Raw genomic sequence first — 23,191 nt, forward strand, 5'->3', positions numbered from 1 at the left:
TCAAGGTCAGTGACCTTCATAAAGGCCACTTCTATGCGTTCCGTGCCCGGGCAGTAAACTGGGCTGGTGTTGGAGAGCTGTCGGCGCCCAGCAACCTGTTTGAGTGCAAAGAGTGGACGATGCCTCAGCCAGGTGAGCGGCTGGGAGGTGCCAAAGCCCAGCACCTGCCCTCCCCTCCCCTCCCCCAAACTAACAAACAAGATGACCGCTACCGCCAGGCTCGCCGTGCATTCAAGCTTGCTCTGTTGGTCCCAAACCCCAGACCCCTGCCCCCTGTAACCTCTGACACAGTCTTAACTCTGCCAAGTCAAGAGCCCTGACCTTGGCCATTGACTGGCCCTGTACCCCCATCCAAATTATCCTCTAGCTCAACACCCCATCTGAGCTCCGATTCTCAACACAGACCAATCTCAAACCCCAAAGGCACACTGCTAGGTGACCAACTCGTCCCAGTGTGCCCAGGACTTTCCCAGTATTACCACCGCAAGTCCTGTGTCCCAGTCCTGGACAAACAGGGCAGGTTGGTCACCCTCTGCACCTCTCCCGCAGCGCCATCAGCCTTCTCACAAACTAGCCCTTCATCTCCCCCTTAGGAAGGAAGGATGACAACCTTCCATCAGTCTGTTCAGCTCAGTTCTGTTTTCTTCACAAAACCTTTACCTGAATGGCAGATAATCGCTATGCGTGATGCTTTAGACAACGACAGTTATAAACAACTGATATTTGTTGGGTACTTACTACGTATTGACACTTTCCATAAGATATGTCATTAATGCTCACGACAGCACTATTTTATAAGAACTATTATTATTCCCATTTTACTGACAAGGAGACAGGAACATAGAGGCTAAGTAACTTGCCCAGAGTCCCCATAGCCTGAAAAAGGGTGTTCGCTGGGACATGAACCCCAGTGATCTGACTCTGGAGTCCACACCCTGAGCTTCTACATTAAACACTGAAATGGCAAAGAGATTAGAAAGATTAATGCTGTCTGGGACAGGGATGTGGAGGGTCAAGGATGTTTCCCAGAGGAAGTGATACTGAGCGCACTTTGAAGAGTTAACTCTATTTCAGACACAGACCAAGCTTTGCCATGAAGCCAAGGCCGGCCAGGTCCCCACCATGTCCAGAGCAGGCACTTCCAGGCCTGGCTGGGACTGAAAGATTGACAAGCTCGCTGACCCGCCACCCGCCCACTGCCTGGCTGGCTGGCTGGCCGTTTGGCTATCCATCTCCTTCTCTACCCTGTCTTCCCACAGGACCCCCGTATGGCGTGCGGGTCTTTGAAGTGCGGGCCACCTCCCTGATGCTGACGTGGGAGCCCCCACTGTACCAAGGGGCCGGACCGGTCACAGGCTACTGCATCAGTGTCCAGGAGGAAGGCTCTGAGCAATGGAAGCCGGTCACTCCAGACCCCATCTCTGGCACCCACCTGAGGGTGAGTCCCTGCCCCTTTGTCCTCTGACCCGCCCTAAGCCTTCCCTGCCACAGGATATGGCAGGACTACAGAACATCAAAGCTGGAACGACCCTCAGAGATCACTGCCCTCACTTAATGGCAGCAGAGGACCAGAGAGGGGGAGTGGCTTAGCCAGGGTCACACAGCGAGTCAGTAGTAGGTCTGGCCGGCGGTTGGTCTTAACCTGCTCCATGCTGCGCAGACTCCTCCCTAAAACCTCACTTATAATCAGCAAGGTATATTAGCATTTGGATATGCACATCCCTTGAGCTAGGAATTCTGCTTCTAGGATTGAACTGTACAGAAATAATTAGTCAAGTGTGCAAAGACCTAAGGACAGTGATGCTCCTTGTAGCGTTGTTTATAAAGGCAAAATTTGGAAACAACTTAAATGTCCATCAGTAGGGGGTCTGCTTAAATAAATCACAGTGTATCCTTAATGTGGACTCAGTGTCAGTGAGTGTAAAGGCTACAGTAGCTGAAGAAGTGGCAATAATATAAAGAATGAGGTAGAGCTAAAAACATGAAAAATAAAAATTTAAAAATTTTAAAAAAAAGAATGAGGTAGAGCTACGTGTATGTTGTGACATAAAAACATATCCACCATATGTGGCTAAGAAAAAAAAAGCACAATACAGAGCAGGATATTTATATGTTAGCTAACATTTAGAACATGTATATCATATTGTATATTAATGAACATAGAGGCATATATGCGTTTCTTAATTTAAATGAGAAGCAAACTCTAAACTCTTTGGATAATAAGAAATCTAGCAGAATCGTTGGTTTTATTCACCCGTGGTGGTTGTTTTCACTTGCACTCGTGTAGAAGGGAAAGCGCAAACAATGCTCTCCTGGCATAACAAAGACAGCTCACACATATTTGTCATGTCAGAAAACAAAGGTGTCCATTGAAGCATTCTTGGCAGACACAAATTACTAACAGACAGTTCATCAGGATCACAGACTTCACAGCATCCATCTCTGAAGCCAGCACGTCTCACAGGCCTTCTTTGTTTAAGGAAAGTTTGTAAGGAAAGTTCTGTGATGTGTATTAGAGTTTATCTTCTGCAGCTCTAGGGAGAGAGGGAGTATTTTCTCCACCTCATTTTCCTGAGGCATCTTTCACCAGCAGGCAGGAGGGTGTGTGGGTTTCAAGACCACACGTTAGCAGTCTGTTAGCACCAAGAGGAAAGAAAGCAGGCTTGAGAGGCCCAAAACAATGTGGAAAGAAGATACTAACAAGCAGAATATGGCACATGTCACGTTTCTGCATGGTTTACGTGCATTTGCAAGTCTAAATGGATTCTTACAAAATTGTCAAATCTGGGAATGGGGCTGCCAGGAGAGCCTTACCCCTTCATTTTATATTCTTTTCTATTGCTTTAATATTTCCTCCAACAAACATGAATTTCTTTCATAATCAGAAAAAAATAAAAATATTTCCTTTTGAAACAATAACATTAAGGCTATCTCAGACCAAATGAAGAAGGGCAAGCCTCAGCCCGTGGAATGCTCTGAGATTGTGCAGTTTCCACCCCCACGGGGCCCGGCTCCCTACAGTAGAGTCGGCCAGTGCTGGACAGCTGGCCCGAGAGAGCCACGCAAGATGGATGGTCCGTCAGCTCCTCAGGCAGGCTGGCTCAGGGTGGGGGAGCCTCGGTGACTTGGCACCGTTTCTGCATGTGGATGGTTGGCCGGCATTCACTCTCAGTCATTCACTCAACACTTCTGGACACCTACTTAGTGCCAGATCTGGAACTAGATTGTAGATGTAAAAAGCTACAGTCACAGTCCTTAGGGAACAGGCGATTACAATACTGTGTGTCGTACAATCAAGGAGGGTCCGAGGGATTCTGGGAGCTCCAAGGAGGAAGGTAAGAGACCTCTCCTGGCCTCGTCCCATCTGTCCAAGCTGAGTGGCCAAGGGTGAGCTGTTGTTGCTAGACCACGAGAAGGGGAGGGCGTTCCAGGCAGAGGGCTCAGCAAGGGCAAAGGCAGGGAGGTGTGAAGCGACGTGATGCATGGGGGACCCTGAGGAGTCAGGGAGTGAAGGGGGCGCAGAGAAGAGGACAGAAGGCTGAGGATGGACGGATGAGGAAGGCTTTGGGTACCAAGCCTCGAAATCTGAACTTTACCCTGAAGGCCACTGAAAGAGTTCAGTGTACTCAGACTGGCATCTTGGAAACATTGGCAGAGGGAAAGAGAGACCGGGAAGAAGGGTCTAGAGGCAGAGGCGCCATTTAGGAAACTGCTGGACTAATCCAGGAGAGAAGAAATAAAGCTGCAGTCAAAGGCGTGGCTGGGAAACAGGCCACATTCAAGAAACGTTAGGGAAATAAAATGGGAACTTGGGCGATTGGATGTGTAGGGCTCAAGAAAAAGATGTCAAAGATGATGATCACCAAGCTTCTTTCTAGGGTGACAGATGGAAGAGAGGCGGGTGGGGGCGGCGCAGGAAGAGAGAGGGTTTTCCTGCTGAGAGGCTGCTGATGAGATAAGTTCCGAGCAGTGGAGTTCCAGGCATCACAAGCGTGGGAGGCAATCTCAGGGAAGAGGCTCACCTGAAGCTGGCACTCAGGAGAGCAATGTGCCCCTAGCCTGCCCCCCACCCCCAGGGCAGCCTGGCCCTCCTCGGGGTCCCCTGCAGCCCGTGGCCAGGGCTGCAGGAAGGGTGGGTCTTCGCCATCCTCGGTGCTCACTCTTGCCCCCTCCCTTCCCCCAGGTTTCTGACTTACAGCCGGGGAAGACCTACGTATTCCAAGTACAGGCTGTGAATTCAGCGGGCCCAGGGCAGCCGTCCATGCCCACCGACCCCGTACTCCTGGAGGACAAGCCAGGTAGGGGCAGGGGGAGAGCGCTGGTCTGCAGCAGGAGGACAGAGCCTGCTGGGCCCTCACCCCGCCACACCTTCCTGCCCCGCATTCCTTCCTGCCTGTTTCTCTCCTGTCCACACTCTCGTTTATTTCTGTGGGATCCCAAGATATGAACATATGGTTTCCTTCCATGTGATGGGTCTTCCATTCTTTATATGCCACATTCTTAAACTCATACAACTCTTCGTGGATATTTAAAAAAATAGCCAACTTTATTTCAGGTATGCCGTGTGGCTTTGCCTGCCTTGCAGTCATGGCTCCCGAGGTCCGCTCCTACCACGTACGCCAGAGGCTGCGCTGGGTCCTTACACTGTCTGGCCCGCCCAATAAGCCCCCGAGGGAGCCGTCACTGCCCCCACTTCAGAACTGATTTTATTGTAGCTCAGAGGAGTTAAATGACCAGGTCACTCAGCTAGTATACGATGGGATCACTCAGCTCTCCTCACTATAAAGTGTGTTCTTTTTCCATTCTTTTAATTATTCATTCATTCAGCAAGTATTTGGTGACACCCACACTGCACTGGGGACATGGCAGTGATGAGAAAGCAAGGTCCCTGCGCTGCTGGGGGGAGGGGCAGGATGAATGAACAGTAAACAAGTGAGTGATGAAAAAGTCAGTGATAAGTGCTATAAAGGAAGTGAAACAGGGTGATAGGGTGGGGTGGGCTTTACTTTAGCCTCAGTAGTCTGAGGAGGTGACATTTGAGCTGAGAAGGAGCCTGATCACAGGAGGCCTTGGAGGCCACAGCGAGGAGTCTGGGGTTTATTATTTTCTTCAAGAGCAACGGGCAGCCACTGGAGGGGTTAAGCAGGGGAGGGACCTGCCCCGGTTTATTGTTGGATCCTCTGCCCTCAGATGCTCGGGAGATCGAGGTCGGTGTGGATGATGAGGGCTTTATCTACATGGCTTTCGAAGCCCCCGAGGCCCCCGACTCCTCGGAGTTTCAGTGGTCCAAGGACTACAAGGGCCCGCCAGACCCACAGAGGGTCAAGGTCGAGGAGGAAGTTAACAAGTAAGTGAGGGGAGGGGGCAGCACGACTCGTCCACAGGTCCCAGACATTGTCGGATGAGTGGGCAGAAGCTCGTGGGTGAGGCCATCCGGCAGGACCCCCAGATAAGGAGCTTGAGAGGACTGCTTGGTCTCTCGTGAAGGATGCTGGCTGCCACCTCGGGGAGAAGTGAGGGAGAGTGCATTGGAGAGGCTGAAACGGTGCCATTCATTTGCAGATCCTTCTTCTGTAAGGAAAGTGTGTGCCTCTATGCGGGTGCCTCCGAGGAGACGCTCAGGGCTTGGTTTCCAGCCTGAGTGCCGGTGACTTGCTCTTGCAAGTTCCCTGGCCTCAGCTTCCTCATCAGTAAAAGAGGGGTTAGGATGTCAAGTGCCCCCAGGTCTCTGTCCTCCACCCCCAGCAGCTCTGGCCTTGGCCCTGTCCAGCAGGAGACAAAGCTGATGACTTGAGCTCTGTGGAGAGAGGCAGGCCTGGGGGATGTGGCCAGTATGAAGACTGTTCCAGAGAGCCTGGCTAGTGAGGACCATTGAAGGTGGCAGGCCAGACGTGCCCTGGGCAGGGGACCCCAAAGAGGTGTAAGGAGGCTGCCACCCCCGCTTACTGGCTTGGCTGGTGTCTGGGCTGGGGTGCAGGGCTTGCAAAGCCGACCGAGACTCCCCAGCCCCCAGGCCTCCAGGGCACACGGCCCCTCTCAGAGACTCTGCCCTCCTGTCTCTGCAGGTCCAAGATCATCCTGAAAGAACCTGGCCTCGAGGATTTGGGCACCTACTCGGTGGTGGTCACCGATGCTGACGAAGAAATCTCAGCAAGCCACACGCTGACGGAGGAAGGTGATGCCCCTGTTCCACTGCCACCTCCCCAGAGAGACGACCCCGACACGGAGTCCCAAACACAAATACCCCAGAGGCCAGCAAGAAGCAATAAAAATGAGTAAAGCAGAGATTTCCAGGGAAGTAGGCCCTCACCCACCCATTCAGTCAGTTAGCCCGTGAATAAGTATCTGCTGAGCACCGACCATATGCCAGAGACTGTCCTAGGCACTGAATTCCATCAGTGAACTCAACAGACAGAAATCCCTTCCTGATGGAGTTCACGCTCTTCTTGTCTCTCTCTTTACTTTATCTACTTTTGATAAAAAGCAAAGGTACCAGTGAATTATTTCACTTCCTTCCGTAGCCTAAGAAAAACAACAGCGTAAGTAGAATGATAAACTGCAAATGGCAGTCGGTCTGAGGAATGAGGATGGCAAAAGGGAGCAGTGGGGACTGCGGTAAACCAGAGAAGGGATGCCGGGCCTCAGCGGTCATCTATGAGACTCACCCTCTGCTGTTTCCATAGCAACTGGGACAGCCCATTGTCCTCCCTGATGATTGCACTGGAGGCCCTTTGATTTTGTTAAGAAGCAGAAGCCAGGCAGGTCCAGAGTGCAATTCCAGTTCCACAATTTCCTGGCTGCTTGACCTTGGATAAGTCATGACACCTCTCTGGGCCTCAGTTTCCTCATCTGTAAAGGGGGATTATAATCCCTGCTGTCCTAAGTGAAAGAGTGTTGTTATGCAGATATACTTAGATGATTCCATGCAAACTAAAGCCATCCACAAAAGTAATGGGCTTTGCTTTTTGTTTTTGGACTGGATGCTTGCTATGTGTCCAGACTCATCATGCTAAGGACTCTGGAGCTTATAAGAGGAAATGAGATATGAGCCCTGCCCCTGCCAATTCATTCACGCAACACGTATTTATTGAGCACACGCTGTGTGCCAGATACCATGCAGGTCCAGAGCTCAGCTTAGCAGAAGAGCCAAACCTAACACAAAGAAGCAGTTAGCAGTGAGACAGCACTCTGCTGACCTGCCCTAGACACGTGTAGACTGAAATGCTCAGTGGGGAGAGCAGACCCTCAGATACTAGGACAGTATGGCTCAGTGGGGAGAGCAGACCCTCAGATACTAGGACAGTATGGCTCAGTGGGGAGAGCAGACCCTCAGATACTAGGACAGTATGGCTCAGTGGGGAGAACAGACCCTCAGATGCTGGGACAGTATGGCTCAGTGGGTTAACAAGGGGCCTCAGGAGGCAGACAGTAATGTTCACCCCACAGCATGGTGTGAGGACTGCTGAGATCATGCAGAGCCTGGCACACAGTAGGTGCTTCTCTGGGGAGGTGGCACTTGATCAGGTCTTGAAGGACAGGAGAAGAAGCAACCTCAGGGTGGCCTGCAGCAGCCCCCGCAGCCCCCTCAGTGCCCCAGAGCCAAGGCCTACAGCGGTCATCATGAACCCCTCAGTAGCCAAGTGACCCCAAGCTGAGTCTCTCGGGACTTTCACCCAGTGTGGACGCTAGGACGGCTTCCACGGACCCCACTGGCCCGGGTATGTCATTCTCTTTGGTTTCTTCCTTGCTTCTCCCTGTCCCAGAGCTGAACAAGCTGAAGAAGTTGAGCCATGAGATTAGAAACCCAGGTAAGCGGTCCAAGCCACCAGCCTTGGGCAGTCCCGCCAGGCCCACTGGGGTGTTCTGAGCAGGGCTGGCTGAGTCAGCCAAGAGCCAGAAACTAGCGGGGGGCGGGCGGGGGGGCGTGGTGCGGCAGGCAAAGGATGGGGACGTCTTGGGGCTGGAAGGTCAGAGACCCAGGGAGTCCTCAGTCCATGAAGGGAACAGAGTGGTCAGCAGAGAGCACATGGGATGCAAGGGAGGGCAGAGTGGCTGGTTTCTTCTTCTTCTTGGATTGTGGATCATCTAAACCCCTGCTTCCCTCCATTGGCCACGAGTAGCTTTTGCTCCCTGGGGCAGGGGTCACAAATTTGGGTGCATATTGGAATCACCCCCGGAGCTTTTCAAAATCCCAATACCCAGGCCACACCCCAAACAAATCAGAACCTCTGGGTCTGGAGCCAGACACTGGTGTTTTTGAAAGTCCTTGGGGATCCAGTGTCCAGCCAGGGTGAGAAGCATGACCTCAAAGCTGTGGGAAGAGGATGAATTCCCTGAGATGAATTCAATCTAGGGGGACTGAATGTGGGAAACCCTCCCCAGCCCCTCACCCCAGTCGTGTCTGCATCAGACTCTGAAACATTTTGCACATTAAATGCCCACAGTGTGCTCAAGGTGGGGCTGTTGGGAGTGGGAGGGGAGAAGGGTTCCCTGCCCACCCTTTCCTGTCCTCTGCCTCCCAGTGATCAAGCTGATCTCCGGCTGGAACATTGACATCCTCGAGCAAGGAGAGGTGCGGCTGTGGCTGGAAGTAGAAAAGTTGTCTCCAGCCGCTGAGCTGCATCTAATCTTCAACGAGCAGGAAATCTTCAGCTCACCGGTAATTGGGGGCTCAGAATCCCTAAGTGAGGCTCCTGGCCCAGGAGGTGGCCTCACAGGCAGTGGTCTCCACTGGCTGCACCTTCCCCTAGCAGACATTTCAGAAACGGCCACCAGCTTTGGCTGTCACAGTGATAGGGTGGGGGGTGAGGACACCTGGATTTTAGTACCTGGGGGGTGGGTGGCAGGGATGCTAGACACTTGCCAATGCAAGGAACACTCCCACAAAGAACTTCCCATGCCTCCCACAATTCTTCACTGTCCTGTCAAACATCTGAAAGGTGAAAAACCTACATTCATGCTTATAATTATCCAAGCCTAGACCCTAACTCTGAGATATAAACACAAAGAATTTTTTTTGCAGTGTTAATATACACTGAATAGAGAGTTTTTATTCTATTAGCCACATTACCTATGCTCTTTCATTCATTTGCCTGTTCTTCTTGTACTCATGAGAATGTACATGAGTACAATCTCTCATGAGAGAGTCAATCATGAGAAGATCTTATTTGTGAATTTCATCTCCAGATGGCCATCAAAAAATATGTGTTATAAAGAGGGGAGCTGGTTCTGACAGAGGAGAAAGAGCTCAGGGCTAGATGTCAGAAGACTCATATTCATCTTCTGTAGGTTGTGTGCCCTTGGGCAGGTCTCTTCACCTCTCTGTGCCTCAGTTTCTGCATCGGTACAATGGGGTTGGTTGCCCCAGGATCAGGAGGAGCAATTGGAAAAAAAATTGATCTGAAAGGTCTGCATAGAGATTAATCATGACCTTGGCTCATGGTAGAGGCAGGGTAACAAAGTCTGGACTCTTGGTACACAGCACCGATACTAGCAGGTGCCGCTACAGAAAAATCAAACTAGACGATTCTCTCAAATCATACATACACCCTAAATGTGGAAAATAAAACGTTTGAAAACTGTTAGAATGTGACAAAATGTACATAAGTGCTAATTCTGGGTAGCAGGTACACAGGCTTTTTTATATTATCCTTTATAGTTTTATGGGGGATTTTTTTTATATTAAATTGCAAAAGAAGTAGAAAATAACCAAAAAACATGGCACAGTAGGAGGCTGGGGATTATTATTAATTGCAACTGATACAAGCACGCAAGACTCTTTCCAGTGTCTGCCGGGCCCCAGGGTGTTCTCAGGGGCCGGGTGTGGGAAAAGCCCAGTCTATACACAGGAGAGGGGTACCTAGGGCCCCCTCCCCAGTCTCTGAAGGCTTCTAACTCTGCATATATTACCCCCAAGTCCAACCACGCCCTGATTTGCACCCCACAGCACAAATTCCCTGGGATTGGAAAAGGACAGAAAGATTTTCGGGTTTTTTTCTCCCCAGAACCGGAAAATCAATTTTGTCCGAGAGAAGGGCCTGGTGGAAGTTATCATCCAAAACTTGACTGAGGACGACAAAGGGTCGTATACTGCTCAGCTCCAAGACGGAAAAGCCAAGAACCAGATCACCCTGGCTCTGGTGGATGACGGTCAGCTGTGCCCTGACCACCCCCCACCCCCGCCCCATGCACCCGGCCTCAGCTCTCAGCCTGGGCGTCTCTATCCAGCCTGACGCCCTCCTCTGGACCCGCGCTCCACCTGGTTCACACCCGTTCCCCCCTCTGTGTTCACAGAGTTCGACAAACTTCTAAGGGAGGCAGATGCTAAGAGAAGAGACTGGAAGAGAAAGCAGGGTAAGAACTGCTGGGGCGAAGTTCAAACACCTCGGCCAGCAGGCCAGCAGGCAGCTCCGGAGAACCGCTGGGCAAGTGGATTAATACATCCCTCCGCCCTGCTGGACACTCCCCCCCCCCACGAGGGAGGGCCACTGCCATTTGATCTAGTGCTGTCCCCGTGCCAGAACGAAACAGCACTTGCCCAACCCCGAGAATGAGCGCCCTAAACTTTGCACCCTAGATGCCTCCCAGATGCCTCACCCCAGTCCCCTCCCTCGTGGGGGCGGAATCCCAGAATCCGAGGGGCCAGTAGTTATTAGGTGCCCCTCCCCAGCTGCCTTCCCCTGTCTGGCCACCAGGTGGCGCCCGGGCCGAGCCCGGCGCTCTGACCGCTGGGCGTGCTGTTTTGCCCTCCTAGGTCCGTATTTCGAGGAGCCTTTGCAGTGGAAGGTCACCGAGGACTGCCAAGTGCTGCTGACGTGCAAGGCAAAGCCCCCCCCATCTCCAGCCCTGCCCCCAGGCCCCGTGGGGCAAGACCTGTGGTTGTCCCCAAGCCCCGTGACTGTCTTTTGCCCCATTCCCTGCAACTCCACACCCTGGGCTGGTGTCATCCCAAGCAGAGGAAGTAGCCCCAGGGATTTTGCATTTAACTGGAAAACAAAAGCCCAGGGGAGCAGAGTTAGTGTGAATTAGTGTGCGCTGAGTCAGCCTTGAGCTAGATCTCCCAGCTGCTCTGGGAGGGGTTCTGGGGGTCAGGGGTCTGGGAGCAAGTGAGGGCTCTATATGTTGAGCTGTAGTCCCTGTGTCTGTTAGTAGCCCTGCCAGACACCGTTCTCAGCACTTCACAGCATTATTTTATTTCATCTGCCTCACAATCATCTGTGAGAGAGGTGTTACAATCCCCACTTTAGGATGAAAAGCCAAGTGGGGAACTAGCTCAAGACTCCATGATAACAGGCCCAGGTTTTAACCGGATGTGCCTGACTCCGAAGCAGGTGTTCTTTCTCAGCACCCTGCAGCCTTTTAGATAACTGGGGGAGGGCGGGGGAGGGGAGGGCGCACTCCCAGAAGCCTATCCATTCAGCAAACCTAAGTACCTACTCTGTGTTACACACTATGCAAGCACTGGGCATACAAGGGTGAAGAAGTGGTCTCCTTAGGCCTGTAAGATCCCACAGTCCAAAGCAAGCTCGTGGGGAAAACAGCATAGCTCCTGCTGTGATGGAGACATGCAGGAAATTGATGACTTATAATGCGGCACACTCTGGGGTGCATAAAGGAAGGCTTCCTGGAGGAGGTGACACAGGCAATTACAAGAAAAAGTAGGGTAGGAAAGGGATCGAGAAGCAGAGGGGGGCTTCCCTGGTGGCACCCGCGGAGGGGCTGGGCTCGTGAGCCATGGCCGCTGGGCCTGCGCGTCTGGAGCCTGTGCTCCGCAGGGGAAGAGGCCGCAGCAGGGGGAGGCCCGCCTACCACAAAAAAAAAAAAAAAAAAAAAAAAAAAAAAGAATGTGCCAATAAGAATGTTCAAAGCATCTTTTCTTATAAAACCATGGTGTTTTACTTCAAATGCATTCAAAGAAAATGGTCATCAATATTCTAAATTATTTACATCTAAATAGGCTTTTTAAGACAGGCCCAAGTACCGCAAAAAAAAAAAAAGCAGAGGGAATAGCATTAGCACAAGTCCAGAGTCCAGAAACCATCAGAGGAGACATATGGTATGCGGAAGGGGTTGGCTGAGATTTAGCCTGGGGGCGGAGGCGGGGGGAGTCATGTTTGTAAAAAAAAAAAAAAAAAAAGGTTCTGATGAACTGAGTCTTCACTTAAAAGAGAAAGCCTGAAGGAGTCTTCTCACTCCCCACCTTCCTCAGGTGACCAACACCAAGAAAGAAACCCGCTTCCAGTGGTTCTTCCAGAAGAAAGAGTTCCCAGATGGTCAGTACGACCCGCAGACTGGAGCAGGGCTTCTCTGCATCGAAGAGGTAAGTGCAGCTCTGACTTCAGGGCTCACAGCCTCCAGGCAGTGCCAGGAGCACTGGGCAGGGAGTCAGGACCAGGGTGAGGCAAGTGAGGCACTGACCTCCTGCACAAACTTTAAGGAAGCACTGAAAGGCTCAGTACTCAAGATAAATAATATTTCATGCAATATTTTTAAGGATCAAAATTCATGCCAAAAAAAAAAAGACTGTGAGGGAAAACAATACCAAAACTTTAAATCAAGACAGGCTCAGTAATACTGATTTTTCCTTTTAGTTGGATTCCAGTCCTGGCCCTGCCACTGGCTGCATGGCCCTGGGCTAGTCACTGTCCCTCTCTGACCTCAGTTTTCATCTGTTACACGAGCAGGTCAGAGGGATGCTCTCTCAGAGATTCCTTCCTGCCCCTGCAGCCTGAGATTCAGGACAGGAAGACCGTCTCTGTGTGAGGCAGGTCCGGGCAGAGCAAAATAGGGCCTGGAGCTCACTTCTCCCACCCACGACCTCCCCGTGGCCCTCGGAGGAGTGTGACCTGGTTAAGGTAGAAATGCAAGGCTTATTCTTAAATATTCAATGTTTTTCTGCCTTGCCCCTGATTTCTGTGGCCTCACCGTGTGCCAAGGAGGACTGCGGCAGACGCAGGTTTGCAGACTATGCAGGAAATAATGATTTCAGGGTCCTTTCCCAAATCCTGGCCAAGACGATGGCAAGCTGGCCTTTGTCATCACAGTGCAAACTCCTCACACGGGGCTTGGCATCAAGTAGGTGCTTAATAGCTACTGAGTCTTGTCATAATCATCCAGCCTATTGGTGCAGAACTTACTGGTTTCTGAAGAATTATCTCCCTGGATCCTCACAGCAACTATAGTACGTAGCCAGGGAAAGGATTATGCCACCATTTTACAGATGAGTAAACTGAGGCTCAGAGGGTTTAAATACCAAGATACAAAGCTTGAGAGTGGGGCCGGAAGTTTCTTCAATCACTCTCACCGGAATTTGGCTGGACTTTGGAGCCTTCACTGAGGGAGGGGGCAGGAGACATGGGAGAAGACTGTTGGGGTTTTCAGCCCTTTGATACCCCAGTTAAGAGATGCTTCTGCTTTGAATCCTGCCTCAAAGTACACTATGTAGAGATGGTTGGGGTGAGAGGGGCCCTTTGAGGGGACAGGGAGGCAGATATCACACCCCCACCCCCGCAGCCCCTGGAGGAGATGCTGTGTAATAAGAGGGCACAGCTGACTTCTGATCTTGCTTTCAAAGCGTGACCCAAGTTCTTGCTTTGCTGAGTGTTGACCCAGCCTTCACTTAGGGTGGACAAGCATGTGCCAGTAAGGACCCCCTTGTCCTGAGCAAAAGAAAGCACCCTTCCTTCTGAGAGGTGCAGAGAGGTCCCTCTATCCAGGGCCCCTGGGAAGCAGGGCACGCTGGTGGAGGGTGCGCCCTGCTCGGCCCAGCTCTGCTAGGAGGGCTCACTTTGCTCTGCTCAGAGCAGCTGCCTGAGAATCACATGCGGGGCGTCTGTTTCTGCCCTCAGTTCCCCCTCTCGCCCCACCTCCAGGCCCAGACAAGCCCTGGGCTTGGGATCAAAGGGCTCTGGAGCTGGAAGGAGCCTCAGAGATCACCCATCGCAGGGGGGTAAACCGAGGCCCAGGGAGGAGAGTTAGGGGCAGGCCTAGAGCCCAGGCCTCCTGATTTGCTGTCCATCGCTCCTTCTGGAACTCATGCCGGCACCGCCTTCTCACATCCTTCTTTCCAGCTTTCCAAAGAGGACAAGGGCGTTTACAGAGCAGAGGTTTCCGACGAGCGAGGGGCTGACGACACCATCCTGCACCTCACAGGTGGAGGTAGGAGCCGGCGACATCAGAGACGGGCCGCGAGGGCCTCACATAGAACCAAGAGATGCAGTGTGACCTGTGGGGAAACTGTCTGGGATCCTCACTTGGGGCAACCGAGGCCCAGGGGAGTTAAGTGACCTGCCCACGGCTGCACAGCTGGTCAGTGGCAGGGCCTGGTCTGTGTGACGCTGGTGCCCATGTTCATGCACTATCCCACAGCGAGCCCAGGCTTCAAGACCCGGAGCCTGAGTTCTCTGCTCCGCCCCCACAGTGGGCCCCAGGCTCCTCACCAGGCTGCTCGTCTCAGCCTGCAGGAAGAATGTCATGGCGGCCCATTCGTCCTCCATCTGTGTTGCCCCCCTGCCCCATCAGTCACGCAGTGCCCCAGATCCCCTCCCCACCCCTAAGCCTGTGTTCTGAGAGCTGCTCATAAGGTCCACCAGCCTTTTCCAAGGACGGCCCCACCTGGTGCATCCCTAGGGGAGCCCTACATCAGCTGACCATTCCCTCTGTCTCCCTCCAGCCCTGGATGCCATCTTCACTGAGCTGGGCAGGATTGGTGGTAAGCAAGCCCCCTCTTTGCTCAGCACTGCCGTGATGCCACATAGCCTCCGGGGGACCTCTAGCCATCCTTGGCTGCCGGGGGTGGGTTTAGTTTCCAGCCTCAGAGACTGGGGGAGACGCTCCTGCCTCTTCACCACACTGTGTTCCCCCCACTACACCCCAAAGCAGGGGTGAACTGGCTGCCCCCCAGATGTGCTGCCCAAAGGGCCTTGGGGAAGACTCACCCTTCTCCCATGCCTCCCCAGCCCTCTCTGCGACCCCACTGAAAATCCAGGGGACGGAGGAGGGGATCCGGCTCTTCAGCAGGGTCAAGTACTACAACGTGAACTACATGAAAACCACCTGGTTCCACAAGTAGGTTGGCCTTGCCCTGGAGCCCTAGCCAGGCTGGAGGGGGCCCAGCACCTGCCTTAGAGCCCAGTCCCGAGGGCTTGGCAGAGACAGGGTCTCTCACCGGTCCCGCTGTCCACGGAGGGAGTCTGGGACAGGGAACAGCTGTTAGAGACACAGAAGGGAGGCTCCCCAGGAAAGGTGGGAACCCTGGTGCTAAGATCACTTTCCCAGAATATCCATGGCCAGAGAAGGACCATTGTCTTAGAGCACCATCTGGGAACTGGGGGAGAGAAGGATGCGGGAACGATGGAGAACCAGATGGTCAAGTGCCCTTGTGGGTCTTTGCAGCCTTAGCAAACTCAGGCAGCCAGGCTGAGGGGAGAGGTGCAGGTCGAGGGACCTGGGCGCTGACGACTAACTGAGGGCCAGGCCTTGAAGGCAGGATCAGGTATCAGAGACTCAGCCAGGAGCTAAGTGACCCCAGAGAGTTTGGGAGCAGAATTTTCCCAGTGCTTCTTACTTGCAAACCTCAGCCTTGTGGAGCAGACATTACTGCACCCATTCTGTGGAGAAGGCTAGACGGACTTAGTCAAACTTGTCATGTGAGTGAGACCAAGGCCAAGCTGAATTTCAGAACAGTGAAGCTCCTTCTCTAGAGTTTCTGAGCCCCATGACTAAGCCCAGAGGTGTCACTTCTGTGACAAAACACTGACATGGGCCAGGTGTCTTTAGGAATGAAATTTAAGTAAAGAAGGAACGGAGTTTATATGGTTTATAAGAATTACGTAAGAGTGATTGTGGGAAGAAATGCTGGGAGGTTTTAAGATGAGGAAAAGGATGAAGTGAGGAAGTGGCTCCCACTGGTGGGGTGTGGGGAGGTGGTCACTGACCCTGGAGCACCATTTCCTCAAAGTCCCAGCCTGCAGGACACGTCACAAACATAGACTCAGCGCTGCCACAAGGTTTGATGAATGAATGAATGATGAATGGATGAGTGGATAGATATTTATCAAATATCTCATGGATGGTCACCACTTTCAGCTCACACATCTGGGAACAAAACCCCGGGAGAGGAGTTTGGGGCAGGGGTGCCTGTAGATGGGCAGACAGACAGCCCGTCCCGGACTGAGCTGTGTTAACCATTTCTTTGCCCTCACGTTCAGAGAGAAACGCCTGGAGAGTGGTGATCGGGTGAGGGCTGGCACCACCCTGGATGAGATCTGGCTCCACATCCTGGACCCCAAAGACTCAGACAAGGGCAAATACACCCTAGAGATAGCGGCCGGGAAGGAGGTCCGGCAGCTCTCAGCTGATCTCTCGGGGCAAGGTGAGCGCTCAGCGTCTGTCCGCGGTGAAACCTGTTTAGAAAACCCCATGGTCTTTTGCGGGGGCTCCCATCTCCCCGCCCAATCCTAGCACTGCCCCAAGAGAATGCTGGAACAGAGTGGAGGAACAGTCAGCGCTGAGCTCTATGTGGGTTGCAGGATTGCGGGGGAGATTGGGGGTAGATGCCCTGATGCACCTTTTCCCCTTTTCCTTCTCTTAGCTTTTGAGGACGCCCTGGCTGAGCACCAGAGATTGAAGTAAGTTTCCTTGGCGTTTCTCAGTGTGATCAAGGCCCCTGGGGTGCACGAGTACAGGACCCTTCCTGGGAGGCCGGACAGCTCCACCTTTCCCCCGTCACCCCCTGCCCCCTACCCGGGTAGGACTGTCCTTTAACAGATGAAACACCAAGGCTTTTTCCCATTTCCGTTTTTCAGAGCCTTGGCCATCATCGAGAAGAGTAAGTCCAGCCATATTTCTGTTGTTTCCACTTCTGAGTTTGGGGCGGCTTCCCAGCTGCTCACGCCTCCTGGCAGGTAGCTGGAGTCCCAGTTCCCCATGGGGTCTGCGTGGCTCTGGGCCGTCACAGAGCTGCCGGGAGACCCGGATGGTGGCAGCGTGAAGACAGGTGGATGAGGAGTCCGAGGATCCCTGAGACCGTGGATGTGGATGCGCCTGGTGCGGGCCTGGTGGCGAGTAGGCACGCGGCCGATGTCGGTGGGACTCCAGAGGCAGGGGCAGACAGGACCGAGGCTGGGCTGATCTTGCCAAGCGAGGCCCGGGAGGGGACGACTGTAAAGCTGAAGCTGGTTCTGGCTGTCGGGGCCCTAGGGCCTCATCTAATCCAGGACACAGCCTCCGAGTTGCCCAGGGGGACCACCAGGTCCACGCACTGGAGCTTCTCCGGGTCCCCGCAACCAGTTCTAAAGCACCCAGTTCCAGGAGGCTGGCTTTCTGGTCTCAGGGAGCCAGCCGGTCAGTGTAGGACTTTCCATGAGGGGAAGCCTCCTGGCAGCAGAGCAAAGCAGCCCCGTTTAACCTGACGGTGAGGAGGGAAACGGACCGTTTGGGGCCATTGGTAGGAGGGGGCTTTAGCCCTATGTGGCGTCTTGTCCCTGAGTGTCCCCACTTGGCGGGAAGTGCAGGCCGTTCATAACTGCCATCTGGAAGGGGGCCGTCTGGGGTCTAAGAGCGGTGAGGAGCCCTCGCGGCAGGCGGCCACCTTGGTGGGCGGAGCGCAGCCTGCAGACCCGACTCAGCCCGTCCTGCCTCCTAATCACCTGCCCCCCCCCATCCTGGAATGCCGAGTCTCTGCACAGGACACCCCCTCCAGGACCCTAACAGAGGGGCCTGAACTCACCACCTGTGGTTGCTAGGGCTGGCCGAGTTGAGCGTCAAGGGAAGCGGATTGTTGCGCCCGCCATGATGGGCCTGGTGAACGTTCCTCCCACAGCAGTGTCCGTCTCTGGGGCCATCCTTCCCCTCCCCCTTCAACCCTGATTCAGGCTCCTTCTCCCCTACATCCGTTGCACAGACACCAGCCACTTTAGGCTCTTTGCACATCCCTGATCGTGGTCTAGGGTCCGTTCCCACAGCCTCGATTGCGACATATTGGCTTTCTGCTTAGTGATTTACAACCACAGTCTCTTCCTGCCCAGCCGCCATGGCCACCAGGACCCCTCCCTTGACCAGAGTCAGTGTCCCGAAAGCTCCCTTCCTATTCACTCCCTGAGCTGGTTCGTCACACCTGTTGTGTGCATGTTGCCAGTTTAAGGCTCAGAGCAATCTTATCACCTTCTCTCCCAGTCCTCAGGGGAGGGGCACCTCACTGTCACCTCCAGGTACCACCAGCCATGATAATAACCTCGAGTCAATGACAGAAACACATTACGTCCCCTCTCTTTTGTTTATAAAGGCAAGGAAATAACATAATACACGTTTAAGGATGTCCACCCAAAATGATGCAAATAAGAAAAAGAAGCATTGCTTAAAAATAAACCTCAACTTCGTGGAACCTGCTGCTGGGAAGCAGCTGGCAGGAAAACATTCATCACTGGGGGTCTCGTTTTTCCCTTCCAGATCGTGCCAAAGTGGTGAGGGGCCTGCCGGATGTGGCCACGATCATGGAAGATAAGGTACTGACTGTTCCCCAGCCCACAGCCGGCAGTCCCACCCTGGGTTCCCTCCTGTATCCATCAGAGAGCACAAAGCAACGAAGCACCGTGGATTCCAGAGCCGGAGGGGCTGGATGCACCGGAGTCTGGCCGAATGACCACACCTCAATGGTCACATGCAGTATAAAGGAAAGACACTGAGCCTGGTGTCAGGCCCTTGCGGGGGGTGACAGGCCTGTGCTCACCCCAGTTCTACCCCATCTCTCCAGGTGGCACTGGGTGTCATGGACTTCTCCGTGTGAACTTCAGTTTCCACAGGAGTTTGACTAGATGATACCTAAAAAGCCCTTTCAGGACTGAAGTTATTCAAGTCTAATTTCTAGAAAATGATAGCTAACGTTTTCATGTTGCTTACTTTGTGCCAGGAACTATTCCATTATTTAACCATCAAGGCAACCACATGAAATAGTGTGTTATTACTAGTCATACTGTATAGCGGAGGAAACTGAGGCCCAGAAAGGTTAAGGGACTTACCTAAGGTCATACAGCTTAAAGGAGCCGAGCTGAGATTCACAGCCTGGCAGCCCAGCTCCAGACTCTGAGTGTTTGGCCATTACACTAGAGTGCCTCTGCGGTGAAAATTGCTCTGTTGAGAGTTTTCAAACTCAATTCTTAAATCTTTATGTTAAAGCAATCTAGCCTTATTTGCATGGTAAAATCATAATGAAATATACAATAAAAAGCAATAAAGCAAAGTCCAGGCCATTCTGGGGCAGGTAATTGCCAAAGTAATAACGGCCTGACAGTCTAACTAGTTAAGTGTTCCTGTAGAAATGTTGAGAATGGAGGGTGTGGGGTTAGAGTAAAACATCTCCCTTTACTGTTATTACTTTATGGGTCACAATAAAACACACATAATGAACTTCCCACAAGGAGCAGCTTGTACTGGGGGCTCCCTGGGAGTGTGAAGGTGATACCAAGGGTTATTCCAAGCGGGTGGACTGAGCGTTCCCTTCCTGTCCTTTCAAACAGACCCTGTGCCTGACCTGCGTCATCTCAGGAGATCCTATCCCTGAAATCTCTTGGCTGAAGAATGACCAGCCCGTCACCTTCCTTGACCGCTACCACATGGAGGTGAAGGGGTTGGAGGTCACCATCACCATCGAGAGGGTCAACAGTGAGGACAGCGGGCGCTACGGTGTCTTCGTCAAGAACAAGTATGGCTCCGAGACGGGCCAGGTCACCATCAGCGTGTTCAAGCACGGGGAGGAGGACAAGGTGCTGAAGATGTGACGGTCGGATTCAGGCACAGCCTGAGGTCTAGTCTGCATGGACTAGGAGGGTCAACCAGTGGCTTACAGCCTGGCACAAGCCACGGAGGCGGGGCAGGGGGGATTGGACATTGTGGAACCCGGGACATGGGAGGGGAGTAGCTACACCAAAGTGGAGAAGCATAGACCTTGCTGGGGTCCTGGGAGGCCTCCAGGATAACGGGATCAGCACTGGACTTGGAATGGGAGACCTACGTGCAAAACTGTTTCAACTCTAAACTCTCCATGAGCTTTGCCTTTCTCATCTATCAGGTGGGAATTCCTACTCCTAGGGATTGTTTATGAAAACCCTTGAAACCACACACCAGTGATCCTCAAAAGGAGGCAGTTTTGTCCCCCAGGAGACATTTGGCAGTGTCCAAATTTGGGGTTGTCACAACTGGGGATGTCCACCGGCATCTAGTAGGTAGCAGCCAGGGATTCTGCTAAACACAACAGCTCCTCACCACATAGAATTCAACCCTAAATGACAGTAGTGCCGAGGTTGGTGTACCCCCCCCCCATAAACGGATTTATCACAATACCCCCTTTTGGATACTGTATTTTCAATTCACTTAAGTTCAACGAACATTCATTTGAAGTCTAGCGTGTGCCAGGCTGCAGATGGCATATTGGGAGCACAGAGATACATAATATGCAGGCCCCGCCCTCAAGGACACCTCAGCCTAGGAGGAGAGTCAGACCTGGGTGCAGATGACTCCAGGACAAGTCAGATGATCAGGATCATAAAACAGGTCCACATAAAGTTCCACTGGTGGTCAGAGGAGGGAGAGAGGTGTTCATCCCAACTAGGGAAGGTGAGCTTTAAAACACCTTCATGGAACTAGCAGAATTGGTTTTGGGCCCTGAAAAAATAAGTTGGATTTGGTGACGATCATGGGAAGAGATTTCAGGTGCAGGGGATGGTGAGAGCAAAGGTGAGGCGTGGGGGTGATGCTGCCTGGGTGGCCTTGGATGCCAGGCTGGAGAGTTGGATGACCTTCAGGACTTCCAGCTCAGGGCCTCTGCCTGGCGGGACAGATACTGGTTGGCCTTGCTTGCTGGACCTCAGTACGGAGCTGGGCATTTCACCACCCTCCAGTTTCCTTCTTTTTAAAAATCAGATTGGGAGGGGTGGGGTTTATAAAGTTAGAGACGTTTGTTGTACAATTTTGGAAAACCTTGAAAATGTTGAAGGAGAAAATAAAACTCATCTGTACTCCCAACACCAACACGTAACACCCACCTCTGATTTCTGAATTTAAAGGTAGAATGAATCACTCCTACATTTACCACCTACACGCGCATCAAGGCATGATGGGTAACTTACACCCCCAGCAGCTACAGGTGCAGTCAGTCCAGGTGTTCAGTGAGGGGGGCGAGGGGGCCAGGTGTCCTGCCGTGCCCTGGCTGGGAAGGAGTATGGAGGATTATGCAGGTCTTGGAAGCAAACACACCCAGGCTTGAAGCCAAGCACTCACTGTGTGATCTTGGGCATTTTTTTTTTTCCTTTGTCTGGGCCTGCCTCAATTTCCCATCTATAAAGCAAGAAGTCTGAAAGGTCATTTTTGAGGGTCCTTTCAGCTGACACGACCTCCTACCTAGGAAGACTGTGGACAGGGCAGGTCAAGGGTGGGGCGGTGGGAATGGAAGTCCCTGAGACCTTTGGCTGTTCTCTGTCTTAGCTCCTCCCACTTAATCCCAAGTAAACTCCAAGTGCCACTCAGGTGGGAGAAAGGACCTTGCTAAAGGATATTGTGATAAAATTTAAAAATTTTATATCTGGTCTTTGTTTTGGTTTGGGACACACAGCTCCTAAAACCCTTCGGATCTCCAGGGTGAAAAGAGCATCTTTTGTATACTAATAAGATGGCTGGTGACTGGGGGCCCTTAGATAGCTTCAGGATGGGAGCTGGTCACCAGAAAGACCAAGGCAGGACTAGAGGGCTAGAACTTTCTGCCCCCAGCCACCTCCACTTCCCTCTGGAGAGGGGAGAGAGACTAGAGATTGAGTTAATCACCCATGGCCAATGATTTAATGAATCACGCCTAAGTACTGAAAGCTCCATTAAAAATTGCTAAGCGACAGGATTCCGAGGGCTTCTGGGTTTGTGGACACATCAAGGTGCTGGGAGCGTGGTGCACTTAGAGAGGGCATGGGAGCTCCCTCCACACTCCCGACTCCTTGCCCTGTGGACCTCTTCATCTGATTGGCCATCCGTATCCTTCATAATAAACCAGAAACTGTAAGTAAAATGTTTCCCTGAGTTTTGTGAGCCAATCCAGCAAATTATCGACTGAGGAGGGAGTCATGGGAACCCTCAACTTATTGCCGGTTGGTCAGAAGTACAGGTGACAACCTTGTGGGGTCTGACTCTACCTCTGGGTGGTTAGCGTCAAAACTGAATTGAATTGTAGGGCACCCAGTTGGTGTCTGGATATTTGGAGAACTGGTTGTTGGTGTTCAGATAACCCACGCATTTGGTGTCCGAAGTGTTGTGAGCCAAACCAGCTCAGAGTTATGAATCATCCACCTCCCCAGGGGTCTTTCCCATCTTCATCTATTCTACATTTCCTGAGCCCAGGGTAGGTAGCGGTGGCACACCGTCATCCAACAAAGCCAGGCTCCGCAGCTTCACGTCTTTCACACTCTGCAGCCTGAACCACTGGCCTTGACTTTATTCTCCTCTCCTTAGCCTGTTCCCAGTGGCCTCCACTCCTGCCCCTGGCCTGGGCCACTTCCAGCATCCCAATTTCTGAACCCCTCTGATTCTTCCATATTTACAATTCCCAGTTGCGCTTTGTGTTATTCTTTACTGGCTCATCCTGGGAAGCATCTCAGTTGGTCCAGCCCGATCCCTGGTACCCTGCATGGGACTCAGAAAGTCAGAAACCTGGTCTCTTATCTGGTGAAACCCATCAGTGAACCCATGGTCCTGGCATCCTCCAGGAGCCCTCCATGGATCTCCTGGCACGCTGGACTTCCAGGGAGCCAGGAAGGGCGTGCAGGCTGAAGGAAGGCCAGCCAGCCAGTGTGTTCCCCCTTTATCATACCAGCGGCCCCTCCCCACACCCATCTGCCACCTTTCACATACCAACCCCAGTGCCATCCTTGGCCTAAAGAATTGAGAGCTGTAAACAGGAAGAGCATGAGGGATAAGAGCCCTGATGGGAAATGCCTGGGCTGTGTAATAATTAACCTCTACCCACTTGGCCTCCGCCACCGCTCATCAGATGCTTTCAATACCTCAAAACTTCCAAATCACTTCCAGCAGCTTGGGGTGACATTTTCATGCCAAAAATAGTTTCAGAAGCATCACTTCCCAGATGTCTCTAGCTAGAGGAAGCCAGATAGTTTATTTTCAGCATTTGAGAAAAGTTTCAATTCTGAGGCGGGAG

The 23,191-nt window shown here is 52.5% G+C and overlaps 1 protein-coding gene across 1 annotated transcript in view; it reads left to right on the forward strand.

The window, feature by feature from the left end:
• MYOM3 (myomesin 3) overlaps positions 1-22,057 on the forward strand; it is a 48,060-nt gene extending 26,003 nt beyond the window's left edge. The window contains exons 19-37 of the mRNA XM_007121127.4: positions 6-132; positions 1,260-1,438; positions 4,184-4,298; positions 5,191-5,347; positions 6,066-6,175; positions 7,764-7,808; positions 8,523-8,659; positions 10,005-10,149; positions 10,294-10,353; positions 10,754-10,821; positions 12,209-12,319; positions 14,070-14,157; positions 14,672-14,710; positions 14,958-15,066; positions 16,209-16,372; positions 16,592-16,628; positions 16,806-16,828; positions 18,448-18,503; positions 19,515-22,057. Coding sequence (XP_007121189.2) covers positions 6-132; positions 1,260-1,438; positions 4,184-4,298; positions 5,191-5,347; positions 6,066-6,175; positions 7,764-7,808; positions 8,523-8,659; positions 10,005-10,149; positions 10,294-10,353; positions 10,754-10,821; positions 12,209-12,319; positions 14,070-14,157; positions 14,672-14,710; positions 14,958-15,066; positions 16,209-16,372; positions 16,592-16,628; positions 16,806-16,828; positions 18,448-18,503; positions 19,515-19,775 — 2,031 coding nt within the window. The 3' untranslated portion in view covers positions 19,776-22,057. The remainder of the gene's footprint in view (positions 1-5; positions 133-1,259; positions 1,439-4,183; positions 4,299-5,190; positions 5,348-6,065; positions 6,176-7,763; positions 7,809-8,522; positions 8,660-10,004; positions 10,150-10,293; positions 10,354-10,753; positions 10,822-12,208; positions 12,320-14,069; positions 14,158-14,671; positions 14,711-14,957; positions 15,067-16,208; positions 16,373-16,591; positions 16,629-16,805; positions 16,829-18,447; positions 18,504-19,514) is intronic.
• Positions 22,058-23,191: the final 1,134 nt, after the last annotated feature.

This window comes from Physeter macrocephalus, unplaced genomic scaffold (genome assembly GCF_002837175.3).
Source record: "Physeter macrocephalus isolate SW-GA unplaced genomic scaffold, ASM283717v5 random_173, whole genome shotgun sequence".
In the NCBI taxonomy this organism is placed as follows: domain Eukaryota; kingdom Metazoa; phylum Chordata; class Mammalia; order Artiodactyla; family Physeteridae; genus Physeter; species Physeter macrocephalus.